Genomic DNA, 26,582 nt, shown 5'->3' on the forward strand with positions numbered 1-26,582 from the left:
AGGCCCTGGGGACAGACAGGGGCCCAGTTCAGTCTTGGGGGGTCCCATCCTGGTCTCAGCAGTGCTCTCGGCACTGATTAGGAATCCCTAGGGCAGCTGAGAGTTCCTGTCGTGGCTCAGTGGTAACGAACCCGGCTAGGATCCATGAGGTTGCAGGATGGATTCCTGGCTTCACTCAGTGGGTCAAAGAGCTGGCGTTGCTGTGAGCTGTGGTGTAGGTTGCAGAGGCTGCTTGGATCCCGTGTTGCTGTGGCTGTGGTGTAGGCCAGCAGCTGCAGGTCGGATCGACCCCTAGCTGGGAACTTCCACATGCCACGGTGCAGCCCTAAAAAGCAAAAAGCAAAAAAAAAAAAAAAGAACCCAGCCAAGGCTTAGCCGCGCCTCCCTCCTCTTGCTGGGTTCTGCTGCTGACTTATCATTGCTGTTTCCTTGTCTTCAGCAGAAAGAGCTCAGAAATGAAATGACTGTTTATGGGCAGCTTCTCTGCAGTGGGGACTGGGGGCGAGGACCGCTGTCTCCATGGAGCTGGTCACTCTGCAGGAGACTCCGCGACCTCTTCTGCTGCTTTGTGTCCTGTGGCTTCATCCCACAAGTGTCCCTGCTGGGCAGAGAGAGTGGGCAGCACAGCGCCCGCCCCCCCCCTCGCCCTCAGGGAGCCCCCAGTCTGATGGGGGAGACAGACCACAAACAAGAAAGTCCCAATATGTCAGGTGGGGTGGTGGGAGGGGGGAAACAACGCCTGATGCAGAGGGACGGGCACAGGGCAAGGTCGAGGAAGATCTGGGCTGGACTCGCCACATGGGGACAAAGAGGGACAGAAATCTGCGGGAACAGTGCTCCAGGCATAAGGAACAGCGTGTGCTGCAGCCCTGAGGTGGGGATGTACTCTGTGTTTGGGAGGGAGGTCCATGCGGCTGGAGTTGAGTGGCCCAAGGGAAAGGGTGGCAGGTGCAGAGGGAGAAACGGGGAGGGGACCATCAGGTGGTGCCTTCTGCTGGGAGGGTGAGGGCCCCCGAACTCACTTCCCTCATGCACACGTTCATTCATCACCACCACCACCACCACCCCATCATGATCACCACCGCCACCACCACCATCACCACCGCCACCACCACCGTCACCACCACCACCACCGTCACCACCACCACCACCACCACCATCACCACCACCACCACCACCGCTGTCACCACCACCGCCACCGCTGTCACCACCGTCACCACCACCACCACCACCACCATCACCACCACCGTCACCACCACCATCATCACCATCACCACCACCGTCACCACCACCACCGCTGTCACCACTGTCACCACCACTGTCACCACCACCACCATCTCCACAGTCACCACCACCGTCACCACCACCGTCACCACCACCACCACCACCACCATCACCACCACCGTCACCGCTGTCACCACTACCGCTGTCACCACCACCACCACCACCGTCACCACCATCACCACCACCACCACCACCACCGCTATCACCACCACCACTGCCACCACCACCGTCACCACTGTCACCACCACCGTCACCACCACCACCAACACCACCACCACCACCGTCACCACCGTCACCACCGTCACCACCACCACCACCACCACCAACACCACCACCACCGTAATCACCCCCATCACCACCATCACCCCCCATCATCACCACCATCACCATCACCATCATCTTCATTCTCACACTTACATCCGTTCGTTCACTATTCGTTCATTCTTTTTTCTTTTTTGTATTTTCTAGAGCCTCACCCGTGGCATATGGAGGTTCCCAGGCTAAGGGTCTACTTGGAGCTGTAGCCGCCAGCCTATGTCAGAGCCACAGCAACGCCAGATCCGAGCCACGTCTGCGACCTGCAGCACAGCTCACGGCAACGCTGGATCCTTCACCCACCGAGCGAGGCCAGAGATTGAACCCGCCACCTCATGGTTCCTGGTCGGATTCGTTAACCACGATGGGAACTCCCATTCATTTATTAATACACTCATTCAGATGCACTCATTCACTATTTACTTTTCATTCACTTACTATCCATTTATCACTCATCACCCTTCGCTCCTTCACTAGGCATTTTGCAAGCACCCACTCTGCTGCCCACCGAGAGGGGGATTCTCATCCCTCCCGCCTACCCTCCAGGGGTCCCTAGTCTCCGGGCTGGGGGTGGAGCAGACCAACAAGAAAACCGCTGGGGTGTGTCATCTACCCACAGGGGGGGTTCCACGGCCTGGCCGGGCCTGTGTGTGGGTCACTCTGGATGGGGGTGGGCAGTATCTGGCACAGCAGAGCCACATCTGTGTGGACCTGGCTGTGGGGTTTCCGTGGGGGGTGTCTAGTTCCCCAAGCATCCAGAGGAAGTGGGAGGGGCCAGGGGCTGGGTCCTGGGCTGGAGCCTCTCACTGGGGAGGGGGCAGCCTGGACCCTTGGGAGAGGTTGGAGGAGGGAGGGTGCCTGAGACAGACTGCTGAGGTCATCCTATGCCTTCCTCCATCAAGCAGGGAATTCTGAGGCCCAGAGAGGGCAAGGGACTCGCCCAAGAACACACAGTGAGCGAGGGGCCAAGCCAGGAGAGGAGCCTCGCCTCTTGGACACATCTCATGAATGACCTCTGAGCTGCACCATTCTGGTGCTTGAAATTGACCTCTACACCTGCCTTAGGTCTGTGCCCCTGTTTCAGGACCTCATCCCCAGCCAGGTGACCCAGCCAGAGACTAGGACGCCACCCTCATCTTCCCCCTCCAATTCCCAGCCCAGCTGGCGGTTTCCCTGTGCAACACAGCAAGTGTTGCCCATTCCCTGTTCCCCATCCAGGCCACCACCCCTCTTCCAGGCTCTGCAGGAGCATCCAGCCCAGTTCTGCTTCCACACCAGCCCCGCTGCCCACATCCCTGCAGCAGCCGGAGGACTTTGCAAAACCAAACCTGCTCTGGTCTCCCCTCTGCTAAAAATCTTCCAATGGCTCCAGCAGCTCCCTGGGAGCTTTTCAGCTGGACATGCAGAGCCGGCGTCTTCTGGCCCTTGCCCACCCCACCGGCTTACCCTCCCTGCCACCCCTGGCCCACTTCTCCCCAAATCCCATCTCCGGTCACCCTGGGCTCCCTTAATTCTTCAGCTTTGTCTCTGAGCCTTGCACATACTGTTCCCTCTCCCAGAAAGCTCCTTTCTATCCCGTTTTCTGGCTATCTCCTCCCCTCTAGGTCTTCGTTGAGATACCACCTCCTCCAAGAAGCCTTCCCTGACTTCTCCAGACTGGAGTAGGCACCTTCCCTTTATTCTCACTTCCCCAGGGCTTACTCTGATCACTCTGTGTTATATTCACCAGTCTGTTATCTGGGCTCCCCAAATGCAAGGACAGTTTCACCAGCTCATCCCTCTGTCCCCTGTGCCCAGCTCAGGGTCTGGCATCATGTGGACTCAGTGAAAGTCTGTCCAGCGAGGAAATGATGAGAGGATAGCTACTGTTACCTCCTCTGCAGCGCAGCCTCTGGCCCCTGTGCCATCCAGAAGGGGCGTCAGCATTTATCCATCTGGGCCCCCTGACTCAGCCCCAGGCTAGGCACTCCTTGGGCTGGGGACACAGAGGGGTTGAGACAGTTGCTGCTCTAAGGGCATGTCCTGAAGCCAACCACGTCCCTCGGCCTGTCTGAACCTGTGAACACCAGGAAGAAGACTCTCTCTAAGGGTGACAGCTGAGGCGCCCCCTGTCAGCTCCCATCAGCGTGAGCCCTCCCTCTCCACCCCGCCCTCCGTCTCATCTTTCAGGTCTCCTCTTCTGCACTGCTACCTCCTCCAAGAAGTCTCCCCTGATTGCTCAAGCTAAACTCACCCCCTCATCGGGGGCCCTCATCTAGTTCCTCTGTGGCGCTTACCATGATGTCTCACCCCCCAATTCATCAATTTGTTTCCTAGGTGAATGTCTCCCTAATTCTCTAGGAAACTGCATGAGGTCACGGACTACGCTCACTTGCATCATGGCAACCCCAGTGCCCAGCACAGGTGCTCCCTAAAGAAATGAATGAATGCCATGACATGGGAGCAAGGAGGAAAAGCGCACGGGCTCTGGGGTCAGGAGTCCAAGCTCTGATGCGGATCAGCAGGATGTGATCTTGGGCAAGCGACTGCTCCGGCTGGGCTTCGCTGTCTGTACTTTCCTGCAGGTGATGCCCTCAGCCCAGTCCTGGCCCCCAGGGAACCTCCGTGCTGGTCACCTTGTCCTTGCTCAGAGGTGCGGGGAGGTCGCTGAGAGGTGCAAAGGGCGATCACAATGCCAACAGATGGGCTTGGACCTGGCAGCGGGGTCCTGGGCGCTGGTGCAGCCTGGGAAGACCCCCAGTTCTGACTTCCTGCCTGTCCGCTGAGCAGGTGAAGCCTGCCCACTTGACAGAAAGGAAGACGGAGGCCCAGCCATGCAGATAGAGAGAGAGCACTGACTTACAGAGCCTTGGAATCAGACAGGGAGGGCGTCCTGGGAAATCACCCAGACCACCCAGTGGGGACAACGAGGTGACCCAGAGGGACAGGGCCCACCGGAGGTACCACAAGGAGTCTGGGCCAGTGCTGGCACCTCCCCAAGCATCCAAAACCGGGGCCCCAAGTCTAGGTAGGGGTCAAGGCCGCTCTCCCCCTGCCCTGGTGCCCCCAACTCTGAGCTCCAACAAGGCTGTGGCGCTGTCAGGTGGGACCAGCAGGGTCCTGGCCCCATCTCCCAAGATTTAATTAACAGGCCTTTCATCTCTGTCCTGAAGGAATCTGCTCTCTTCCGTCTTCTTAATTAACATTCATTAAGCAAATCAGAACAGGGCTTTTCTCCCTCCTCTCTTTGCCTGGAAGGTTTTAACCCTTGGTAGGTGGGCTGCGTGGCCCACCTTTGCTTGTAGCTCCAAGCAGGGACTCCCCAGGTCCCCAGGTTAGGCACACCCCCCATGAGCCACACGCGGACACCAGCCCCTCCTCCCACAGCGCCTTCCTGCCGCCTGCCCAGATTCCACCCCCCCCCCAACTAGGACAATAGGCGGATTGCGCGGTTGAGGGTCAGAACAAAGTTCCAGGCTGCGGGGAAACCAAGGAAACCAAAGCCATGTGGCCTGTGGCTTCCGTGGCTGCGCATAGACCTGGGTTTCCAGCCCTGTGTGTGCAGAGGGGGGCCCAGGCTGCAGAGCAGAGATGACTTTGCTGGCATCGCAGTGGGTCCTGACTCAAGGTAACACTTAGATGCCTTCTCTCTCCCCCCCCACCTTTTTTTTGGCCATACCCACGGCATGTGGTAATTCCCAGGCCAGAGACTGAACCTGTGCCAGAGCAGTGACCCAAGCTGCTGCAGCGACAACACTGGATCCTTAATCCACTGTACCACAAGGGAACTCCTCAGAGCTTTCTCTCTTTTTTTCTTTTCTTTTTAGGCCCTCACCAGCAGCATATGGAAGTTCCCAGGCTAGAGGTCAAATTGGAGCTGCAGCTGCCAGCCTATACCACAACCACAGCAACATGGGATCTGAGCCACAGGATCCGAGCCTCATCTGCTACCTACACCACAACTCATGGCAACACCTGGATCCCTTTTTTTTTTTTTTTTTGTCTTTTTGCTATTTCTTGGGCCGCTCCCGCGGCATATGGAGATTCCCAGGCTAGGGGTCTAATCGGAGCTGTAGCCGCTGGCCTACACCAGAGCCACAGCAACGCGGGATCCGAGCCGCGTCTGCAACCTACACCACAGCTCACGGCAACGCCGGATCGTTAACTCACTGAGCAGGGGCAGGGATCGAACCCGCAACCTCATGGTTCCCAGTCGGATTTGTTAACCGCTGCGCCACGACGGGAACTCCAACACCTGGATACTTAACGCACTGAGCCAGGCCAGAAATTGAACCTGCATCCTTGTGGATACTAATCAGGTTCATTACCACAGTGGGAGCCACAGTGGGAACTCCCCTCAGAGCTCTCCTCTTGATGGAGGGTGGGCAGCATGCATCTTGTGCCCTGAATGGTGACTTCCACTTTTCTCCTGGCTCACTTCCTGCAATTACAGAAGGGCTTATTTTCCCTTTATCATTCAGATTTGGGGAGATAGCCTGAGATTTGTGGGTGCATAGACACCCTCATTCCTAGGGGGCTTCCTGGCACTTGGCTTCCTGGCATCTGTGGATCCCAGCCCTGCCTGACTCCCATCCTGGGAAGAGCTGACCACGGGGAGGGGAGAGACCTGTGGGACTGTCCTCAGCAAGCCACTTCCCCTCTCTGGGCCTCAGTTTCCCCATTTGTATAACTTGGGCCCAATGAGTTTGTTCTCCCCCGGGGTCCACCAACTGGGCAGAGACAACAGTGGTGTCCTTGGTCGCCAGGGGGCGAAAGGAGCCATTCCTGTAATGTGGCCAATGTCGCCACCTAGTGGTGGATCTGGGTGAACAGGAACAGCTGGAGGTGGAGGGCGGGGAGGAGAAACTGGGAATGCAGCCTGCATGGGGAGCCTGGGAGGGGACCTCTTGCAGACTCGGGCTGAGGTTGACAGCGAAGCCTTGACAGTCTCCTTGAGGGCCACTGCCAGGTCAAGGTCAGCAAGCACCCAGATAGTGCCTCTTGAAGGAGACATCATCTCTGGCCCTGGCCCTGTGGGATCAACTTTTGACAGCCATGGCAAAGCCCAAATATTTCCGGAGCTGCCGTCAACGCAGGAGGTCCCTGCCTCCCATGAACTCACAACTCTCAACAGCCACAGGTCATCGCCGAGGCCCCAGCTTATCGCCACGGCGCCCAGCCCCCGTATCATCTGCCTCTGCACCCTGCTCCAGCCTCACCCGATAAGACCAACTCCCTACCCAGAGCTGCAAACGCATGACAGGCTTGCCCTGCCTGTTCGGAGCCTTTGCACGTGCTGTGTCTCCTGCCCGAGATGCCCTTCCCTCTACTTATTCTTTATGACTCAGTTTATTTATCACCTCTTCTGTGAAGCACCCTCCAACTCCAGGCAGAACTAGCCACTCCAGGAGTTCCTGCAGTGGCACGACAGGATTGGTGGTGTCTTGGGTGTGCTGGGACACAGGCTCGATCCCTGGCCCGGCACAGTGGGTTAAGGATCTGGCATAGCCGCAGCCATGGCTTAAGTCACAGTGGTGACTCCGATCTGATCCCTGGCCTGGGAACTCCATATGACTCGGGGCGGCCAAAAAAAAAAAAAAAAAAAACTAGCAACTCCACTCTCCCTACACCCCAACCCCCCATGCACTGCCTTCTGTTACATCTGCCAATAGGCCTGTTCATCAATGTACATGGTGCCCTGTCTCACTAGAGGGTGGGCCAGGGTGTCTAACTCATCTCTGCCCACTAGATACTCAGCACAGTGCAGAGTATCTAGTGGGCAACCATACATGTCTGCTGAAGAACAAATGACAAAAGACCCCACATGATCACAACCCAGTCTTAGAAAAGAGGCGAGAAGGAGTCCCTGTCATGGCTCAGTGGGTTACGAATCTGACTAGTATCCATGAGGATGTGGGTTAGATCCCTGGCCTGGCTCAGTGGGTCGGTGATCCGGCCTTGCCGTGAGCTGTGGTGTAGGTTGCAGACGCGGCTCGGATCTTGTGTTTCTGTGGCTGTGGCGTAGGCTGACAGCTGCAGCTCTGATTCGACCCCTAGCCTGGAAACTTCCATGTGCCATGGGTGCAGCCCTTTAAGAAAAGAAAAGAAAAGAAAAGAAAAAGAGGCAAGAAGAAGACTTGAATGTCATCATACTGTTTCTCAGCGCCCTTTCTGCCTCTCCAACCAGACTGAGGGCTCACAGAGGACAGAATCTTGTCTTCGATGCAGCAACAGCAGTTTACTGCCCACCCTCTGCACCCCGGCCGTGCTGGGTTCTGGCCTGAGCACTTGGCACGTGCTCAGGTGTTTCCAATAGGAGGGGTTGAGTGCAGGGAAGTAAATGCTCTGGGGATGGAGGAAGGACCCTGAAGTGCTGCCATCTAGGCCACTGAAGAACTGACCCACCGGGGATGCTGCCACCACCGGAGGCTCTGGGAGCTCATCTTGTCACTGCAGTCCAGAGGGCAGACATAGGAGACGGGATGTCCCTGCTGCTGCCACCCCCACCCCCACACCCCTGGAGAATAGGAAGCACCCTGCTGCAGAAAGCTTCCCCCTCTGTGACCACCAGAAAAAAATATCACCAGAATGACCTCTGGCCATTTCTACCTTCCCAGTGTCAAGCTAGCTGCAAAGGCTGCAGCTGAAAAATAGTTCTCAGAGTGTTTAGGGAGTTTATTGCTATTTTCCCTACAGTTTTTCTGGGAAGGGCTGCTAAGTTTTATCACGTGTTTTCTGTAGCATCTACTGATAGGAGCCAATGGCCTTCTCCTTTGATTTGTTAATTTGAACGAATGGAGAGTATAAGGGGGAAGCAACTCCCCCGGTTGGGGAGAAGGAAGATGTCTTTCTGAGGTGAGGTTGTGAGAAGCCCAGATATCCTTGGTCACAAATCATCGGGTTAGCATCCCTGCTTTGAGAGCAAAGCCAGCAGCAGAAGCTACTTTCAGAGTTAAAGGAAACACAAGGAACTATCCTAGGAACTTGCCTAAGGTGACTTTATTGCTGGAAGACGTGCAGCGGGAGAGACCAGGGAGACACCCTGATGTCCCCTGCACCAGTTGATGGCCCCAACTAGTGAAGAGTTGCCATGTAGTGAGCAGCCACTGAAACTTCACAACCGCGGTACTGAACCTGCATCATCAGCACTTCCGCTCTACAGATGAGGACCCTGGGCCTCCAAGAGCCAGGGTCCCCCAGAGGCGCCAGCTCAACGCAGCCGGGTCGGAGTCCCGAGCCGGGCATTCCCGGGCACGTCCACCAGGTGGGGCGAGCGCCCAGGGACGGGGCGGCCGGAGAGCTGGGGGGCGTGTCTGTCGTCGGCCCCTCCCTCCCGCCGAGGGTCCCGCCCCCAGGGGAGGCATGTCCTGGGGCTCTGCGCTGTCCGCGCCGTCCGCGCCCACCCGCGCTGGAGCCGGAGACCCGGCGGGCGCGCGGAGCTGGGCGTAGGGGCGTCGGTGCCCTTGACCATGGCTGCGGCCGCGCTCCTGCTGGGCCTGGCGCTCCTGGCGCCGCGGGCGGCCGGCGCGGGCATGGGCGCGTGTTACGACGGCGCGGGGCGCCCGCAGCGCTGCCTGCCCGTGTTCGAGAACGCGGCGTTCGGCCGGCTCGCCGAAGCCTCGCACACGTGCGGCCACCCGCCCGAGGACTTCTGCCCGCACGTGGGCGCCCAGGGCGCGGGGGCGCAGTGCCAGCGCTGCGATGCCGCCGACCCCGAGCGCCACCACAACGCCTCCTACCTCACCGACTTCCACAGCCAGGACGACAGCACCTGGTGGCAGAGCCCGTCCATGGCCTTCGGGGTACAGTACCCCACCTCGGTCAACATAACCCTTCGCCTGGGTAAGCGCCGGCTTCGGGCACCACCCCCGACGCCTCCCCTGTCCCCACCAGCGCGGCGACTAGAGGCAAGGAACCGCAGCTCCTGTGCGTCCTGGCTTAGCTGCAGGACCAATGTGGGGGCAGCCTCGGGGAACTGCCCGCGTAGACGGAAAAGTGTCCCTTGGGCTGGGCGGGGTGAGGAGCCTGCTGGGAGGCCTTTACATAGCAGAGGTCCTGGGCGGGAGGACAGCGCCCTGTGACAGTGGCCCATCCTAGACCAGAGCTGTTGTGGGGAACGGCAGCAGGGGCCGACCGGGTCTGCTCTCTGCGGCAGCGGCTCCTGATCTTGGCCCACCTGGTTGACTTCGGGGTTTTGGTGAACACCCGAGTGTGTGTGCAGTCCCTGGGAATGTTCTAGAGCCACCGTGTCCATCACCGGAAAGGGGTAGCCGTCAGAGCAGGAGCCAGGATTTATCCCACTCTTGGGCGACTGGACCAGATGGCATGGCCTCTCTGCTGTGCCCAGCCCTCCCTTTATCCAACCCCATACCAAGGTATGGGCCCCTGGGCGGGGGGGCTGGTCCCCCATGGCAGGACCGGGCATACCCCTCCCCCATCTGACAAAGTCCAGCCCAATCCAGCTCCTCCTTGGGCCCCCACAGGTGCCAAGCCCTGAGCGAGGCATCTTAACTCTTCCAGCCTCCAAACCCTTTCAGGGAGGGGGGGTGTTTGCCACCCTTCCATTCGCCCTTATCTGTGGGTTCAAATCTCCCAAAGCTTAGAAAACTTATTTTTATAACTCATTTTGGCTGCAAAACCTGACCTGAGGCTATTTATGGATCTTGTTGATGGTGGAGAGAAGAGTCATGCATCTTGTTACCCAAATGTTCTTTGAACATGGCTGTGGGCCCCAGACCCGGCTGGGGGTGTTACTACAATCCACGTATAAGGACCGCACCGTCTCTCTGAACCCTGAAAAGTTCTGCATTCCCAACTCTATCTGGAGCCAAATGGTTTGGATACGGAATTATGGGACTGTAGCCCTTTTTTTCAGATGAGAACATTGAGGCTCAGAGAGGTTAAGTCTTCTGCCCAAAGACACACAGCTGCTCAACCATCTTGACATCCATGTACATCCAAGAGCAGAGCACAAACTGCTGGACATGAGTTCCACCCATGAGTGAAGTTAACTCTTCCTAGCCTTGGGTGACAGTGCCTTGGGGAAGGCTGGAAATGCCACTGAGGAGAGGTGGAGGGGACACTGAGCCTTCTCAGTGAGCTGACGGCCACCTCAAGGTCAGGCCCACGAGGTGGGGCTTGTAGGTCTCTAGGCGGGGCGGGCGGGCGGGTGACAGGAAGTCGGTGGGGGGAGAGAGGCTGGGGGAGTTGGCTGCACTGGCCTGGCAGGACCCCAAGGCCACAGGAGAAGGAATGTGGGACAGGGTGGGGGCTCTGGGGAGACAGCGTGTTCCGCTGATGTGTTGCTTGTGTGGGTGGAACCCGGGGCAGGCAAGGGGCGCGGGCCAGGCACAGAGGCGGGAGGGGCGGGGTGCGGCTGCGTGTTTGGACTCTCGGGGCTCCCCACTGACACTCCATGTGTGCCCGGCCTTGTGCTGCAGCCGTGTGGCCGCACTGCTCGGAGGGTTCCATCCTTCCGTAAACCGGGAACGTGAGGCTCAGAGACCCGGTACTATGAGTGTAGAGCCCAGACCTCACACTCACACGTTTACACACACACACTCGCACACATACATTCACATATGCCCACACGTATTCCCTCTCTCTCTCACACACACACCCACACATGTACACACCCACCCACACGTTTACACACACACATTCACATATGCCCACACGCATTCCCTCCAACAAACTCCCTCTCTCTCATACACACTCACGTTTACACACTCACACACACGTTTACACACACACATTCACATATGCCCACATGCATTCCCTCCAACAAACTCCCTCTCTCTCACACGTTTACACACTCACACACACGTTCACACACACACATTCACATACACCCACATGCATTCCCTCCAACAAACTCCCTCTCCCTCTCTCTCTCTCTCTCTCTCACACACACACACACACACACACACACACACACAACGGGGCTTTGCCCTCAGGTCCAGCACAGCCACTCGCTGGGCAAATGCCCCGCCATGCCTTGGATTCCTCCCCATCAGATGGGTCGGGAGCTGCCACCTTCAGGGCCGTTGTGCAGGTCCAAGCACGAAAGGGAGCTGGCCGGTCCTCGTGCGGGACCACTGTGACTCTGCTCAGAGTGGCCTCTTCCAGAATGGGCTGAGAAGCCTTCGCCGGGCTGGCTCCCGCAAGACGTCCTGACCCTGGGTCCCGTTTACACACGAGGGGTGCTGGGACCCCCAGCAGCTCCGGACATAGCCCGTTTGGGGTTCCACTCAGCTGCGCTTTTCTCCACGCCCAGCCGTCACCCTGCTGCGTGGAGAAGAGCTCTGGGGCATCAGGGTATCTCCGGCGGAGGCACCATGTCAGACCAGGTGGCCCGGGATCCTTTCCGAGCCCTCAGGCTGCCTCTGCTGGCTCCATCCTCGCTCTCCTTGACCCCTCACCCGCAGGAGCAGGAGCAGCGGGGCGTGAGCCTGAGCCGAGGGGCTGGCTGGCTCCCCTGGAGGGGGTGGGGGGGGTGGGGGGGACGGCAGTCAGCCCTGGATGGAGGTCGCTACTTTCCCAGTCCCCCGCGAGCTCGCGGACATCTGTTCCAAATCCCTGAGCCCAGTTGCTAAGCTGAGCCTTCCTGTCTGGGATGAAAGGCAGCAGCGGGGTCTCCACTGAGGCCCTGGGAAGCGGGCGGGAGTCTGGAGGCGGTGGCAGCTGGGGGGTGGGGGGTGGGGGGGGGTGGGGGTGGCGTGGAGGATGGATGGACGGTCATCGGGGGTAACAGACACTATTCCGGGGGTTCTTACCACATGCTGAGAACCCCACTGAGTCAGCATCCTATCCCAGCACCGTTTGCTCTTTTAGGGGCCGGGAAAACTGGGGCTCTGAGAATGAAATCCGTTGCCTGCGGTCCCACCGCAGAGCCTGGGACCCACCCTGCAGTGCACTGTGCTTGGGGATAAGTGTCCAGCTTAGGGTCGTCTGAGCTTCGGCTTTGGGCTGGGCTCAGGGGAGTCTCCCTTCCTGCTTGTCCACGTTCTTGGATTCCTGGGACTCTCCCGGGAGGACCCTTAAGTCCCTGGGCAAGTGAGTGCTGAGCCCCGAAGGAGGGGGCGTTTGCATGTGGAAAGTGGGTGGTCTCCAGCCTCCTGGCCTCCAGCCTCAGGTCCCGGCCCAGGGCTGCCCGAGGTCAGGGCTGGTCTCTCCGTGCATCTTTCGGTATCTGCTCCTCATGGTTTAAGCTCAGGAGATACACACAGGATGTGTGGACCTCACGGAGAGCTGAGGGTGGTGGAGGTGACAAAAGACTGAGGGCCATTCCAGATCAGGGACCGCACAGAGGAGCCAGGAGGCCACTCTGGCTGGTCTTGGACCCGCAGGCCTGATGGCCTGGGCAGAGGGGACTGGAGGACAACGGTGCCTGGCCCCGTGGGAGCCCAACGTCAGGAGGACCTGCCGTCCTGTGCCGCCTGACGCCGGCTGGGTCCCCTGAGCTTTGGCTCCGGCGCGTCTTCCTGTCGAGTGGGCGGCCGTGTTTGCGTTGGACGAGGCCAGTGCTGTGAGGCCAAGTCCTTCCTTCCTTCTCCCTGCGGGTTCTGGCTGGACCACTGGGCCCCAGGCAGGTCGGGGGTCAAGGTAGCGGCTCCGATTAGCCCCCGCCACAGATGCAGCCCCCGCGGGCCTGGGCCCAGCCGGCCTTGGCCGCCACCCCCTTCTCTGGGCTTCTCCGGACGGACCCAGCAGTTGCAGGGGTGGGACATCCCAGAGCCCGGGAAGGATGCGGGTGGCGTCCAGGCCGCCCCGTCCCTCGCCTCCCACTCTGGCCGAAGATGCGCCACGGCTGCCAAGGGGTCTGCCTTTGCTGATGCATCTGCCTGGTGTACTTTCTCTTTCTCCTGGAGACCCGCGTCCCGTTCGTAAACACAATCATTGCTTGCCCACCGCGACACTCCCTGCACCAAGCCCTGGGGATGGAACAGTGGACAAGCCTCTGTCTGCCGCCCGCTAGGCTTTGGGGGGACCTCCTGAGGAAGCCCCGCCCCAGGATTGGGCAGAGAGCCCGTCTGCATATTCTTGCTGCTCCTTGCCCTTCCCCGGTCACCGTCTAGACCATGACCATGAGGTTTTGGTTTGTTGGTGTCAGTCACTGGCTCCGAGCTGCAGAGGGAATGCCTGTTTTCACAGCTGTCCCCAGCGCCCAGGGCAGCGCACCCTGCACCCCCCAACAATGATGCTGTGGGTTGGGCGCATGAATGGAGTAACAGCGAGCATGTAGTCCGGCACGAGCTGGGGAACGGTTGTAAGTGTGTGCAGGCATTTACTCATTAAGCTGCCTTGTTGTAATGCCCATTTTGCAGATGGGGAGACTGAGTCACTGTGTTCCCGACCACAGATTTGGGAAGCGGTGAAGCACATCACAGCTACGCTGTATTTTCTCCTCAGGAACAAGTAAATGCAGGAATGAAGGACTCCCAAGCCTTCCAGCCACATCCCAAACTCCTAGGCTGTGGCCCCCACCCTTCCTCCTGGGCCTGACCTGCTTCTGCGCCCCAGGCTCCAGCTGCTTCATCCACCTCCCTTCCCTGCTCTCTCTCATGTCCCACCAGCCCTGCCACCAGGGTGTCCTCTCCCTGTCACATGTCCCTGGCTTGGCCTGTGGGGATCATGGTGGACGTTTGGGGCTCCACCTGCACCTGAACCCGGTGGCACACCTGAGCCCTTGACCCGGTCATGCAAGCATCTTCCTGAAGGTCCGCCCTGGGATGTCGCGCAAGGGCCTCAGACTTTGGGTCCGAAAGGGAGGGTGCCGTGTCAGCTGTGTTCATGGCAGCGTTATTCACGCTGACCAAAGAGTGGGAGCAACCCCAGGGTCCCCTGATGAACAAACAAGCAAGATGTGGGTGGCAAAGCTGCCCAGTGGAATACGTTTCAGCCTCAAAAAGGAAGGAGATCCCGACACCTGCCACAACATGGAAGCACCTCGAGGACGTGACATAAGCCAGACCCAGAAAGACAAACACTGTATGATGCCACTTAGATGAGTCCCCCAAAGAGTCAAAGTCATGGAGACAGAAAGTAGAATGGGGGTTGCCAGGGGCTGGGGGAGGACAGGATGGGAAGTCAGTGTTTCATGGGTATGGAATTTCACTTGGGGAAGATGAAAAAATTCTGAAGACGGACCGTGACAACGATTGTGCAACAGCGTGCGTGTACTTAATACTGGCGAACCATAAGCTTAAAAATGATTAAGGAGGTAAACCTTATGTTATGTGTATTTTTAATTTATTTATTTATTTTTGCTTTTTAGGGCCGCACCCCCAACATATAGAAGTTCCCAGGCTAGGGGTTGAATCGGAGCTACAGCTGCCGGCCTACACCCCAGCCACAGCAACGTGGGGTCCGGGCCACGTCTGGGACCTGCACCACAGCTCACGGCCGCGCTGGATCCTTAACCCACTGAGTGAGGCCCAGGGCTCAAACCTACGTCCTCATGGATGCTGGTCAGATTTGTTTACACTGTGCCACAACAGGAATTCCAAGTTATGTGTATTTAAAATGAAAAATAATAAAGCCATCCTTCCTCCCCCTGTGTCTCCATGCACTCAGGAATCAGCTGCAGAGTTCCCGTTGTGGCTCAGCGGGTTAAGAACCTGACCTGGGAGGATGAGGGTTCAATCCCTGGCTTTGCTCAATGGGTTAAGGATCTGGTGTTGCTGAGGGCTGCAGTGTAGGTCACAGATTCAGCTCAGATCTGGTGTTGCCTTGGCTGTGGCATAGGCCTGTAGCTGCAGCTCAGATCGGACCCCTAGCCCAGGAGCTTCCCTGTGCTGCAGATTTGACCCTTAAAAAAAAACAAAACAGCTGTGTTTCCTTTGCCTTTAGCATTCACCAGAGCACTGGATAACCTCTGGAATGGTCTTTGTCTTCCTCTCATCTGCCGCTCATCTGTTCCCTGATTTTTTTTTTTTTTCTTGGCTGCCCCCACGGCATTTGGAGTTCCCAGGCCAGGGATCAGATCTGAGCCACTGCCTTGAATTAAGCTGAAGCTGTGGCAACATGGGATCCTTAACCCACTGTGCTGGGCCAGGCATTGAACCTGCATCCCAGCGCTCCCAAGATGCTGCCGATCCCATTGTGCCACAGCAGGAGCTCCTCTTCCCTGATTTAGGTTGATGGTCTTGAATACCTTGTCACCTCCCTTTGCAAACTTGTAGTTTGTACATTTCAGTCAAGGCCCCCTTCAGACTGGACCTCAGAATCTTTCTTAACACAAAGCCCAAGGTAATAATCAGATGAAATATATTCACCCTCCCACATTAGACAGTAAACTTGACAATCTTTTTTTTTTTTTTTTTTGGCTCTGCTGAGGGGGGAAAAAAAAAACTCTGCATGCAGAAGTTCCTGGGCCAGGGATCAAACCCAAGCCACAGCAGCAACCCCAGCCGATCCAGTGACAACACTGGATCCTTAACCTGCTGAGCCCCACGGGAACTCCACCATAGGCTTGACCGTCTTGATCTGTACTTGGGGGTAGACTCTTGGCCCAAAGATGAAGGAATTGTCATGGGCCCACCCTGATTCAGCCGGGCCCTCATGATGTATGGCATTGTAGACCTGGGGATCCCCAAGTCCTCATATGGATTCAGGGAGCCCCATACTGCCAAGAGCTAGAGTGGGAGAGGAGGCGAGAACAGCAGGTGGCCAGACGCTAGGGCCAGGGCGCCCTGCCGTGCTGCCCCAGCAGCCTGGGAGCGGCTCTCACACCTGGTTCTCATGCCCACAGGGGGCAGGGCAGCCTTACCCACACGTTCCCAGCTCAGCTCCCCCTCCAGTCCCACCCCCAGGCCACTGCTCCCCAGATGGCTCCAATTAAAGGGCTTTGTTTTGTTTCCATTTTCCCAAAATAAGCCCCTTGATGGGAGCTTGCTCTGCTGGGTCAGTGCCGGATGTGGGCCGGCCTGGTTTTATGACTGCCCTGGTGTCATTCCTGATGGGCTTTATGTCCCAGCTGGCTGGAGAGGACATGTGCTCCTGGTGCTGGCTTTGAATAACAACCCGAGGTCTGCATGGGCACGGGCACCCCCTTCCTGGGCAGCCTCTTCCCTCTGGGTACACACAGGGCCCTGAATGGAGGGGGATCGGGCTTAGTGACTTTGGGGCAGACAAGTCCAAAGTCCAGTAGAGACTCAGCTGCCCAAGGCTGGGCGAGTCCCTTTCTTCTGCCTGAGCCTCGGGTGGAAGTGTTTGGGGCGATCTGAGGTACAGCATACACAGACCACTGAACAAGGTGCCCAGCACACAGTAGGTCCTCACTAAGTTAGCTGTTGTTAAACAGACTCTCAGGGGCCACAAGTTGCAGAACCAGAGCCTTAGCCCTGTTCTGGGGCCTACCTGTATCAATTTGCTCACTGGATTATAACCTCCTTGAAGGCAAGCATTTGTTGAGTACCTACTGTGTGCCCAGCTCTAAGGATTCACAGCCCCTGTCTCAAGATGGCCACAGACTAGAGGGAGAGATGGGCCGGTCTTTACAGAACAGGGTAAAGAGGACAGCTGGGAGCACCCGTGAGGCACCCTAACCCACATCCAAGGATGAGTAGCCATCAGGAGGGTGAGAGAAGGGTGTTCCATGCAGGGCTCAGGCTGGGGCCTGTGGTCAGTCTACGAGACCAATGGGATGGGGAGCTCCCCGGTGGTCTAGTGGTTAAGGACCTGGCGTTGTCACTGCTGTGGCTTGGGTCCCTGCTACGGCACTGACCTAGGATCTTTTGTCTGCTGCAGGCACAGACAACAAACAAAACCATTGGGATGAGCAGGGGTGCATGGGAGCCTGCCAGGTGAGGTGTGGGGGGAACAGCATATCGGGTGGCTGAGAGATGGTCCCAAGCCGTGTTGCTCCCTAGTTAACAGTTGGGGATGAGGTTTTGGCCCTGATTTCCTGATGGGGACACACCTGTCACAATCACCTTGAAGCCTCATCAGCCGCTGGAGTTTCCAAGGGTCTGGGTGGAGGCTGCTAATTTAATTCCTATGCTGTTTAGAAGCTCTCAGGGCCAGTTCCTCCCCCACCCTTCAGGTTGCCTTTGGCAGAAACCTTTGCATCACAAAGCAGGGATTAAGTTGCTTTGTTCCCCCTTCTAATTAACTCCGGTAACAGAAAGTCCCTGCCGCGTCTGTGATGTTCCAGCGTCTTTTCTCACCTCCTGGCCTGGCGAGGAAAGGGAAAAGCCGAGATGTTTCCTAGCGTGTGCTGTTGCTCCTTTGCATGAAATCTCGGTGACTGCCTTTTTCCAACCACGCTTCTAGCTGCCAGCTACCTTTTAAGTGGCTCCAGACTCCCCTCCTGCGAGATGTCTGGCTGCTAGATGTTTACAGAGGAGTCTGTGGGCCCGCGCGGCCTCCACACAGCATCCTTCGGTGAACGCACATCTGGGGGAGTCTCCACCTGGTCCTGAGGCCCATGCCTGCTCTGAACAGAAGCGGCCGCTTCAGATCCTGGATCCAGTTGAGACACATGCTTTCTTTTAAGGGGCTTGGAGTTACAAAGCCAAGCTGTGCTGCAACATAACTCTGAAAAACATCTTAGAACATTGGCAGGGCGGTTGCTTTTTATTTTATTTTTTTTTTAATTTGTGTTTTCTCCAGTTTTTCAATTAGAACAAGCTTCGTGAGAAAAAAATGGGGAAAATGCAGAACAACTGAAAAGGGAAGCAAATCACTGAGTCCTCTGCCCTGAGGACCGTCGTGCGCCTGTGTTTGACGTCATTCTTTTCTGCCTGTTCTTTGGGGGTTTTTAATAACCTCTGATTCTGGAGTTCCCGGCATGGCTCAGCGCCTAACGAACGTGACTAGGATCCATGAGGTTTTCGGGTTCGATCCCTGGTCTCGCTCAGTGGGTTAAGGATCTCGCATTGCCGTGAGCTGTGGTGTAGGTTCAGATGCGGCTTGGCTCCCGAGATGCTGTGGCTGTGGTGTAGGCTGGCAGCTGTAGCTCCGATTCGACCCCTAGCCTGGGAACCTCCCTATGTTGTGGGTGCGGCCCTAAAAAGCAAAATAAATAAATAAATAAATAACCCATCTCTGACTCTAAACGTGGGATTGGATGTCTTTTCATGCAGCGTTTTGACTGCAGCTTTCCCCTGCCGTATAAACTCCTTGTCATCTGCTTCAGTGGTTTCAATCTGCCTGTGGGTTGATGGCCTGCAATGTCCTGAACCGTCATGGGTCCCACTTTTTCCCCGTTATAAAAAACTCCTCGATGAACTACTTGATTTAGGTTCTGTTCCTTGTTTGAATTTCTAGAAGTGGGTTTTTGTTTTGTTTTGTTTTGCTTTTGTTTTTTTTTTTAATTTTAACCAAAGGCCATATTTTTATGGCTCTTCATCTGTGTCGCCAGACTGCATTCCCAAGGGGCCAATATATATACATCTTTCCCAGTTTTTCTTTTGTTGTGGTAAAATACACATGACATAAAATTTATTATCTTATGGGGAGTTCCCGTCGTGGCGCAGTGGTTAACGAACCATGAGGTTGCGGGTTCGGTCCCTGCCCTTGCTCAGTGGGTTGACGATCCGGCGTTGCCATGAGCTGTGGTGTAGGTCGCAGATGCGGCTCGGATCCCGCGTTGCTGTGGCTCTGGCGCAGGCCGGTGGCTACAGCTCCGATTGAACCCCTAGCCTGGGAACGTCCATGTGCCGAGGGAGCGGCCCAAGAAATAGCAACAACAACAAAAAAAGACAAAAGACATAAAAAAATTTTTTTATCTTACTCCTTTGCAAGTGTACAGGTCGCTGGCATTAAAGATATTCCCCTCGTTGGGTAACCACCACCACCAGCCAAACACGTTTGTTTCATCTTCCCAAACTGTCCCCATGAAACACCAACTTCCTAGTCCCTCTCTCTCAGCCCCTGGCACCTGCCGTCCCACTTTCTGTCCCTGTGACTCTGACTATTCTAGGGACCCCATACAAATGGAGTCCTACGGAATTTATCCTTTTGTACCTGGCTTCTTTTGCTTAGCACAATGTCGTCAGGCTTCTTCCATGTTGTAGCATGTGTCAGAATTTCCTTCCCTTTTTTTTCTCTTTAGGACCAAACCTCCGGCATATGGAGGTTCCCGGGCTCGGGGTGGAATTGGAGCTGCAGCTGCAGATCTACACCACAGCCACAGCAACACCAGATCTGAGCCCAGTCTGCGACCTGTGCCAAAGCTTGTGGCAGCTCCAGAACCCTTAACCCACTGAGCGAACCCATGGACCGAATCCACATCCTCAAGGACACTGCGTCAGGTTCTTAACCTGCTGAGCCATAATGGGAACTCCTTCCTTTTACGGCTGTATAATATTTCATTGTATGGCTAGACCACATTTTGTGTACTTGTTATCAGTCAGTGGACACTGGGTTGCTTTTACCTCTTAGCTATTGTGACTAAGCCTGCTATGAACAAATGTTTCTTTAAGCCCCTGCTTTCAGATCTCTCGGGTATATCTTCAGTCGTGGAATTAATGGCTCAAATGGTAATTCTATTTTTAATTTTTTGAGAAACAACCAGTTTTCATAGCAAATGAATTGTTTTGCACTCCCACTAACAGTGTACAAGTTTCTTAAAATTATTACTTATTAATTTTGCTTTTTAGGGCCACACCCAGGGCATATGGAGGTTCCCAGGCTAGGGGTCGAATCGGAGCTACAGCCGCCAGCCTACACCACAGCCACAGCAACACCAGATCCGAGCTGCATCTGCAAACTACACCACAGTTCATGGCAACGCCAGATACTTAACCCACTGAGTGAGGCCAGGGATCCAATCTGCAACCTCATGGTTCCTAGTCAGATTCGATTCTGCTGTGCCACGACGGGAACTCCAAAATTCATTTTTATTTTATCTTTTTTTTTTCGTTTTTAGGGCCATTCCTGAGGCATATGAGGCTCCCAGGCCAGGGATCTAATCAGAGCTGCATCTGTTGGCTTCATGGATGCTAGTCGGGTTCTTAACCTGTTGAGCCACAACAGGGATTCCTCTTTTTTTTTTTTTTTTTTTGTTATTTCTTGGGCCGCTCCAGCGGCATATGGAGGTTCCCAGGCTAGGGGTCGAATCGGAGCTGCAGCCACCAGCCTACGCCGGAGCCACAGCAATGTGGGATCCGAGCCGCGTCTGCAACCTACACCACAGCTCACGGCAACGCCGGATCGTTAACCCACTGAGCAAGGGCAGGGACCGAACCCGCAACCTCATGGTTCCTAGTCGGATTCGTTAACCACTGCGCCACGACGGGAACTCCCCTATCTTTTTTTTAAATAAGCATCCTAGGAGTTACCATTGTGGCACAGTGGAAATGAATCCAACTAGTAACCATGAGGTTATGGGTTCGACCCCTGGCCTTGCTCAGAGGATTAAGGATCTGGCATTGCCGTGAGCTGTGGTGTAGGTCGGCTCGAATCCCGCGTTGCTGTGGCTGTGGTGCAGGCCGGCAGCTGTAGCTCTGATTGGACCCTTAGCGCGGGAACCTCCATATGCTGCAGGTGTGGCCCTAAAGAGCAAAAAGAAAAGAACTACCCTGGAGTTCCCATCGTGGCGCAGTGGTTAATGAATCCGACTAGGAACCATGAGGTTGCGGGTTCGGTCCCTGCCCTTGCTCAGTGGGTTAACGATCCGGCGTTGCCATGAGCTGTGGTGTAGGTTGCAGACGCGGCTCGGATCCCGCGTTGCTGTGGCTCCGGCGTAGGCCGGTGACTGCAGCTCCGATTCAACCCCTAGCCTGGGAACCTCCATATGCCGCGGGAGCGGCCCAAGAAATAGCAACAACAACAAAAGACAAAAAAAAAAAAATACACCTATTAGCTTTATGGAGATATGATTTGCCATTCAGTTCAGCCAATTCAAGTGTTTGATTCAGTGGTTTTTGTTATTTATAGTTTTACACCCATCGCCACAGTCTGTTTTTGAACATTTCATCACCCCAAAGAAACCCTATATCCATTGGCAGTTGCCCCCCCCACCCCATTGTCCACCTCACCCCCCAGATCCTGACAACCACTAATCTACTGTCTGTCTTTATGGATTTGCCTGCACAGGACCTTGACAATAGGTGGACCCACACACTATGCAGTCTTTGGAATTAATTGCTTGTATTCACAATGTTTTCTTTTCGTTTTGTCTTTTAGGGCCACACCTGCGGCATATGTAGATTCCCAGGCTAGGGGTCCAATCTGAGCGGCAGCTGCCAGCCTACACCACAGCCACAGCAACGCCAGATCTGAGCCGTGTCTGCGACCTACACCACAGCTCACGGCAATGCCAGATCCTTAACCCGCTGAGCGAGGGCAGGGACCGAACCCGCAACCTCATGGTTCCTAGTCAGATTGTTTCCGCCGTGCCACGATGGGAACTCCCCAGATAATATTCTTTTTCTGATATACCTTACTGTGTTTATTCGTTATCTGTTGACAAACATTTGAGTTGTTTCCATTTGGACTTTCTGAGCAATGCCACTCTGGACATCCGGGGACAAGTTTCTGTGAGGACATTCGTTTTCAGGTCACTTGGGTGCCTGCCGAGAAGTGAGATTGCTGAGTCATAGGGTAAGTCTGCGTGTGACCTTTTCAGAAACCACCAGTGTTTTTCAAAGCAGCTGCACCCTTTTACGTTTTCACCAGCTGTGTACAAGGGTTCCAGTTCCTCCACATCCTTGCCAACACTTATTTTTGTCTCTTTTTTATTATACCTTTTTTTTTTTTTGGTCTCTTTTAGGGCCGTACCCACAGCATATGGAGGTCAGGCTAGGGGTCTCATGGGAGCTATAGCTGCCGGCCTACACCACAGCCACAGCAGCACCAGATCCGAGCTGCATCTGTGGTCTACACCACAGCTCATGGCAACACTGGATCCTTAACCCACTGAGCGAGACCAGGGATCGAACCTGAAACCTCATGGTTCCTAGTCGGATTCATTTCCACTGTGCCATGACGGGAGCGAACGCCTATCAAATCCATCTTAAGAGAGTGACGTGATAGCTCATGTTTTTTTTTTTTTTTTTCTGGCCGCACCTGTGGAATGTGGCAGGGTATAGGCCAGGGATTGATCCTGAGCCACAGCTGTGGCAATGCCAAATCCTTAACCTGCTGCACCACAGTGGGAACTCCCTCTCATTGTGCTTTTGAGTTGCATTTCCCTGATGGCTCATGGTCTTGGGCAGCTGCTCATGTGCTCATTGGCATTTATGTATCTTCTTAGGAAAAATGTCCATGTGGATCCTTTTTCTATTTTTTAAATTGGGCAATATTTTTTTAAAAATTAAAAACAATTTTTTTTTTTTGCCATGCCTGAGGCATATAGAAGTTCCTGGGCCAGGGATCGAACCTGTACCACAGCAGTAACTAGAGCCACACCAGGAAAAATGCCAGGTCCTTAACCCCTGAGCCACCAGGGAACTCCTGTCTTTTTATTTTTGAGTTGTAAGCATTCTTTATATATTCTGGATAAAAACCTTAACAGATATATGCTTTGCAAATATTTTCTCCTATTCTGCAGGTTGGCTTTTCATTTTCTCGGTGGTGTCTTTAGAAGCACAAACATTTTTAGGGAGTTTCCATCATGGCACAGTGGAAATGAATCCAACTAGGAACTATGAGGTTGCGGGTTTGATCCCTGGCCTCTCAGTGGGTTAAGGATCCAGCGTTACCATGAGCTGTGGTGTGGGTCGCAGATGCCGCTCAGATCTGGCATTGCTGTGGCTGTGGTGTAGGCCAGCAGCTGTAGCTCCAATTTGACCCCTAGCCTGGGAACCTCCATATGCCGCAAATGCGGCCCTAAAAAGCAAAAGAAAAAAAGAAAGTAAAAGAAGCACAAACATTTTTTATTTTAATGAAGTTCAGTTCATCTGCTTTTTCTGTCACTTGTGCTTTCAGTGTCACATCTAAGAAGGCTATGCCTAACCCAGCTCACAAAGATTTTCTCCTCTGCTCCTAAGAGTTTTATAGTTCTAGCTCTCACATAGGGCCACGGTGTTTAAACAGAGGGTTGAAGTGATTTCTCCTCAGTGCGTAAGGAATACTGTGGACAGTGACAGTGGTGGCAGCCGTGAGCCAGGCCTGCTGGGGTATCTGGGACCAGGGCAGAGTGGCCAGAGGGGAGAAAGCAGATGCAAATGGGGTATAGACGGGATCTGTGCTGCGCTGGGAAACATGAATGGACTGCTTATGGCAGAACTTACGGGAGGGTTCCCTCCGTTGGTCCTTCTTTCCTTCCTCCATTTATCCATCCATCCATCCATCCGTTGGTTTTTTCTTCTTAAGCATTGCCTGATGACACCTGGGAGGGCAGATGTAGATACAGGAACCTACCTGCCCTCCCCCGTCTCCCTTCTCATCCCGGCCTCCCAGTACATCTCTGAGTAATCGTGGTGAGTCTGGGGGAGGATGGTGGCAGCTGGCAGAGAGGACCGCAGGGTGGAGCCTGAAGCTTGAAGATGCTCCGTCTTTATGTTAGCAGCATGGGGGAGGGGAACAGGACTAAAGCAGATGAGAGGAGAGGCCCCTGGCGGAGGGGGCCATAAGCAGAGGAAGTCGAGGAGGGAGACCCCAGGTGGGCCGGAAGGGGCAGGGCCTGGAGGGTGGGCTGTGCAGAGAAAGTAAGTCAAGGCTGGGTCTGCTGGCTGTGGCCACGAGGGGCTGTTGGTGAGGAAATTTGCAAGACCAGTTTCTCTCAAGGGGCCCAGAGGAGCTGAATTGCAGTGCCCTGAGGCTTATATTGGGAGATGAGGCCAAGGGCCCCCCAAATATAAATGTCTCTTGAGAAATCGGGATCAAAGAGAAGTTAGGTGGAAGCAGGAGGAAGAAGGGATCCAGGGGGAACTGCTTTAGGATTTGGGGGGCTTGAATCAGGCGTGTCTCCGGACTCCGGGGGTCTGAAATCACTGGGAGGGACTGAGACCAAAAAGCACCAGTGGAAGTTTCGGCTTTGTTGGGTTGTAGTAAAAGAAATAACTTTCTAATGGTAGAGCAGGCTTCTTTAGGATGCGGTGACATCCCATTGCTGGAGATGTTTGCACCAAAAGAGATGGCTGCCTGTCGGGAGTGTGTGTTCCACTGCAGATTCCCGTGCAGGGAGGCACACTGTCCAGCCGAGGGATGGATGGCAAGTCCCTGGGAAGCAGGCCGGGTCCCTGACAGACATCACTAATGGATCGTGGCCCGCCCAAACAGCCTCTACCAGTCCATCCAAGACAGTTCGTTCGGCACAGCCTTTCTGCTCTCCCTGGACCGGGACTGGGGCGCTCCTTTCCCTTCTGTGAAATGGGCCCCCGTCTCCCCGCTGCAGGAAAAGCTTACGAGATCACGTACGTGCGGCTGAAGTTCCACACCAGTCGCCCTGAGAGCTTCGCCATCTACAAGCGCAGCCGGGCCGGCGGCCCCTGGGAGCCCTACCAGTACTACAGCGCCTCCTGCCGGAAGACCTATGGCAAGGCCGAGGGCCAGTACCTGCGCCCCGGCGAGGACGAGCGCGCGGCCTTCTGCACCTCCGAGTTCAGCGACATCTCCCCGCTGAGCGGCGGCAACGTGGCCTTCTCCACCCTGGAGGGCCGGCCCAGCGCCTACAACTTTGAGGAGAGCCCCGTGTTGCAGGTCAGAAGGAGTGGGGCTGGGGCTGGGGCAGGACGGGGCTGCAGGTGAGACACGGAAAGTCTCCAGTGGCGAGAGGACCCTGGGGGAGTGTGTCGGGGGCGGGGGGGCGCTGGAAGATCCCATGGTTTTCAGAGTTTCAGCATCAGCAGCTTTGGTTGTGTTTACATCTTTTGTGAAGGACAAAATAATGCCAGTGAAATAGATGGACAGGGGGTGCTCCATGGAGCAGAAGTGCCCCGTCCCTCGCTTCTACGGCAGAGCCCTCTGCCAGCCACCAACTCAGCAGACCCTTTTGTAGTCGGGTGGGGAAACTGAAGCCTGGAGCCATAAATTACATGGTCCCTGTGGGCTGTCGGGGGTGGCCCAAGGCCCCATGAGAACAAAGTTACTCTAACCAAGCAGGATATGCTAAGGACTTACAGGTGAGCCCCCCCCCCCCCCCGCCCCCGCCACCGGAGCAGGGGGCAAAGGCCAGAACTCCCACTGGGCAAGGTTAATCCTTTACGGCACTGAATTCCACCTCCAGAGGCTTGGGCCCTGCTTATCCCATTAAAAATGTTCACATGGGATCATCGTGATTCTGTTTCAAATGGTGATTTCTTCTCCACGGGGCTGCAAGCTCTGAAGATGAGGAAACATCAGCCAAGGTCATTTGCAGACGAGCAGAAGGGCTGGGCCCTGCTCCATCTCCGTCTGTGCTGCCTTGGCAGTGGGGTTCCCTAACTTGCCCCATAGGTTCTGAATGTCATCTGTGACCTTTTCAGAAATGAGCCCCCTTTGGCCCCCAGGCAGAAGCCAAGGTCAGAGAAGGACAAAGAAAGGCAGGCCCAGCCTCCCTTCTCTCTGCTCTGGGCACTCCAGCATGGAGCTTCCTCTGAAGACGTGGAGCATTTAGGGTGGGGGTAAGAAGGTTGTGGCTGCTGGGTCCCGGGTCTCTCTGTCCCTCCTGGGGGACGAGGACCTCAGGGGGAAGGCTGACCTTCTCCAGGGTGCTGCCGGGGGCAGAACTGCTGTTGCTTGGGGCTGAAACTCCCACCTCCCTCTCCTCCTTCAAGCCACGTTCTGGCCTCCAGGTCCATCCAAAATCAACCCAGGAGCCCACTCATAGTTTTAGCTGGGCTGTTGCAAGTTGCAAAAACCCATTGCCTGCGTACCTTAGGGTTTGCCCCAGAGTGACCCCCCCAAGGTTTCAGGGAGTGGCCCGTACAAATTGGGCAAAGGGACAAATTGCCCTTCTCCCTCCCAGCTCCTGCCCTGGGTCTCGGGGGATTTTGGTGCTGTTCCTGCTGCCACTGTCTTCGCAGACTGATGCAGGGACCCGGAGGAGGGTCACTGCAGGCCTGAGACCCTGGGCAGGTCATTGCCCCCTGGGCTCCACTCATGTGATGAGGGCCTTGGGATAGGTGCAGGAA

The 26,582-nt window shown here is 55.7% G+C and overlaps 1 protein-coding gene across 1 annotated transcript in view; it reads left to right on the forward strand.

Annotated features, from left to right (window-relative positions):
* The first annotated feature begins 9,011 nt into the window (after nucleotides 1-9,011).
* The window catches only part of LAMC3 (laminin subunit gamma 3), a 67,102-nt gene continuing 49,531 nt past the window's right edge, over nucleotides 9,012-26,582 (forward strand). The window contains exons 1-2 of the mRNA XM_047768714.1: nucleotides 9,012-9,420; nucleotides 24,866-25,170. Coding sequence (XP_047624670.1) covers nucleotides 9,048-9,420; nucleotides 24,866-25,170 — 678 coding nt within the window. The 5' untranslated portion in view covers nucleotides 9,012-9,047. The remainder of the gene's footprint in view (nucleotides 9,421-24,865; nucleotides 25,171-26,582) is intronic.

This window comes from Phacochoerus africanus, chromosome 2 (genome assembly GCF_016906955.1).
Source record: "Phacochoerus africanus isolate WHEZ1 chromosome 2, ROS_Pafr_v1, whole genome shotgun sequence".
Classification (NCBI taxonomy): domain Eukaryota; kingdom Metazoa; phylum Chordata; class Mammalia; order Artiodactyla; family Suidae; genus Phacochoerus; species Phacochoerus africanus.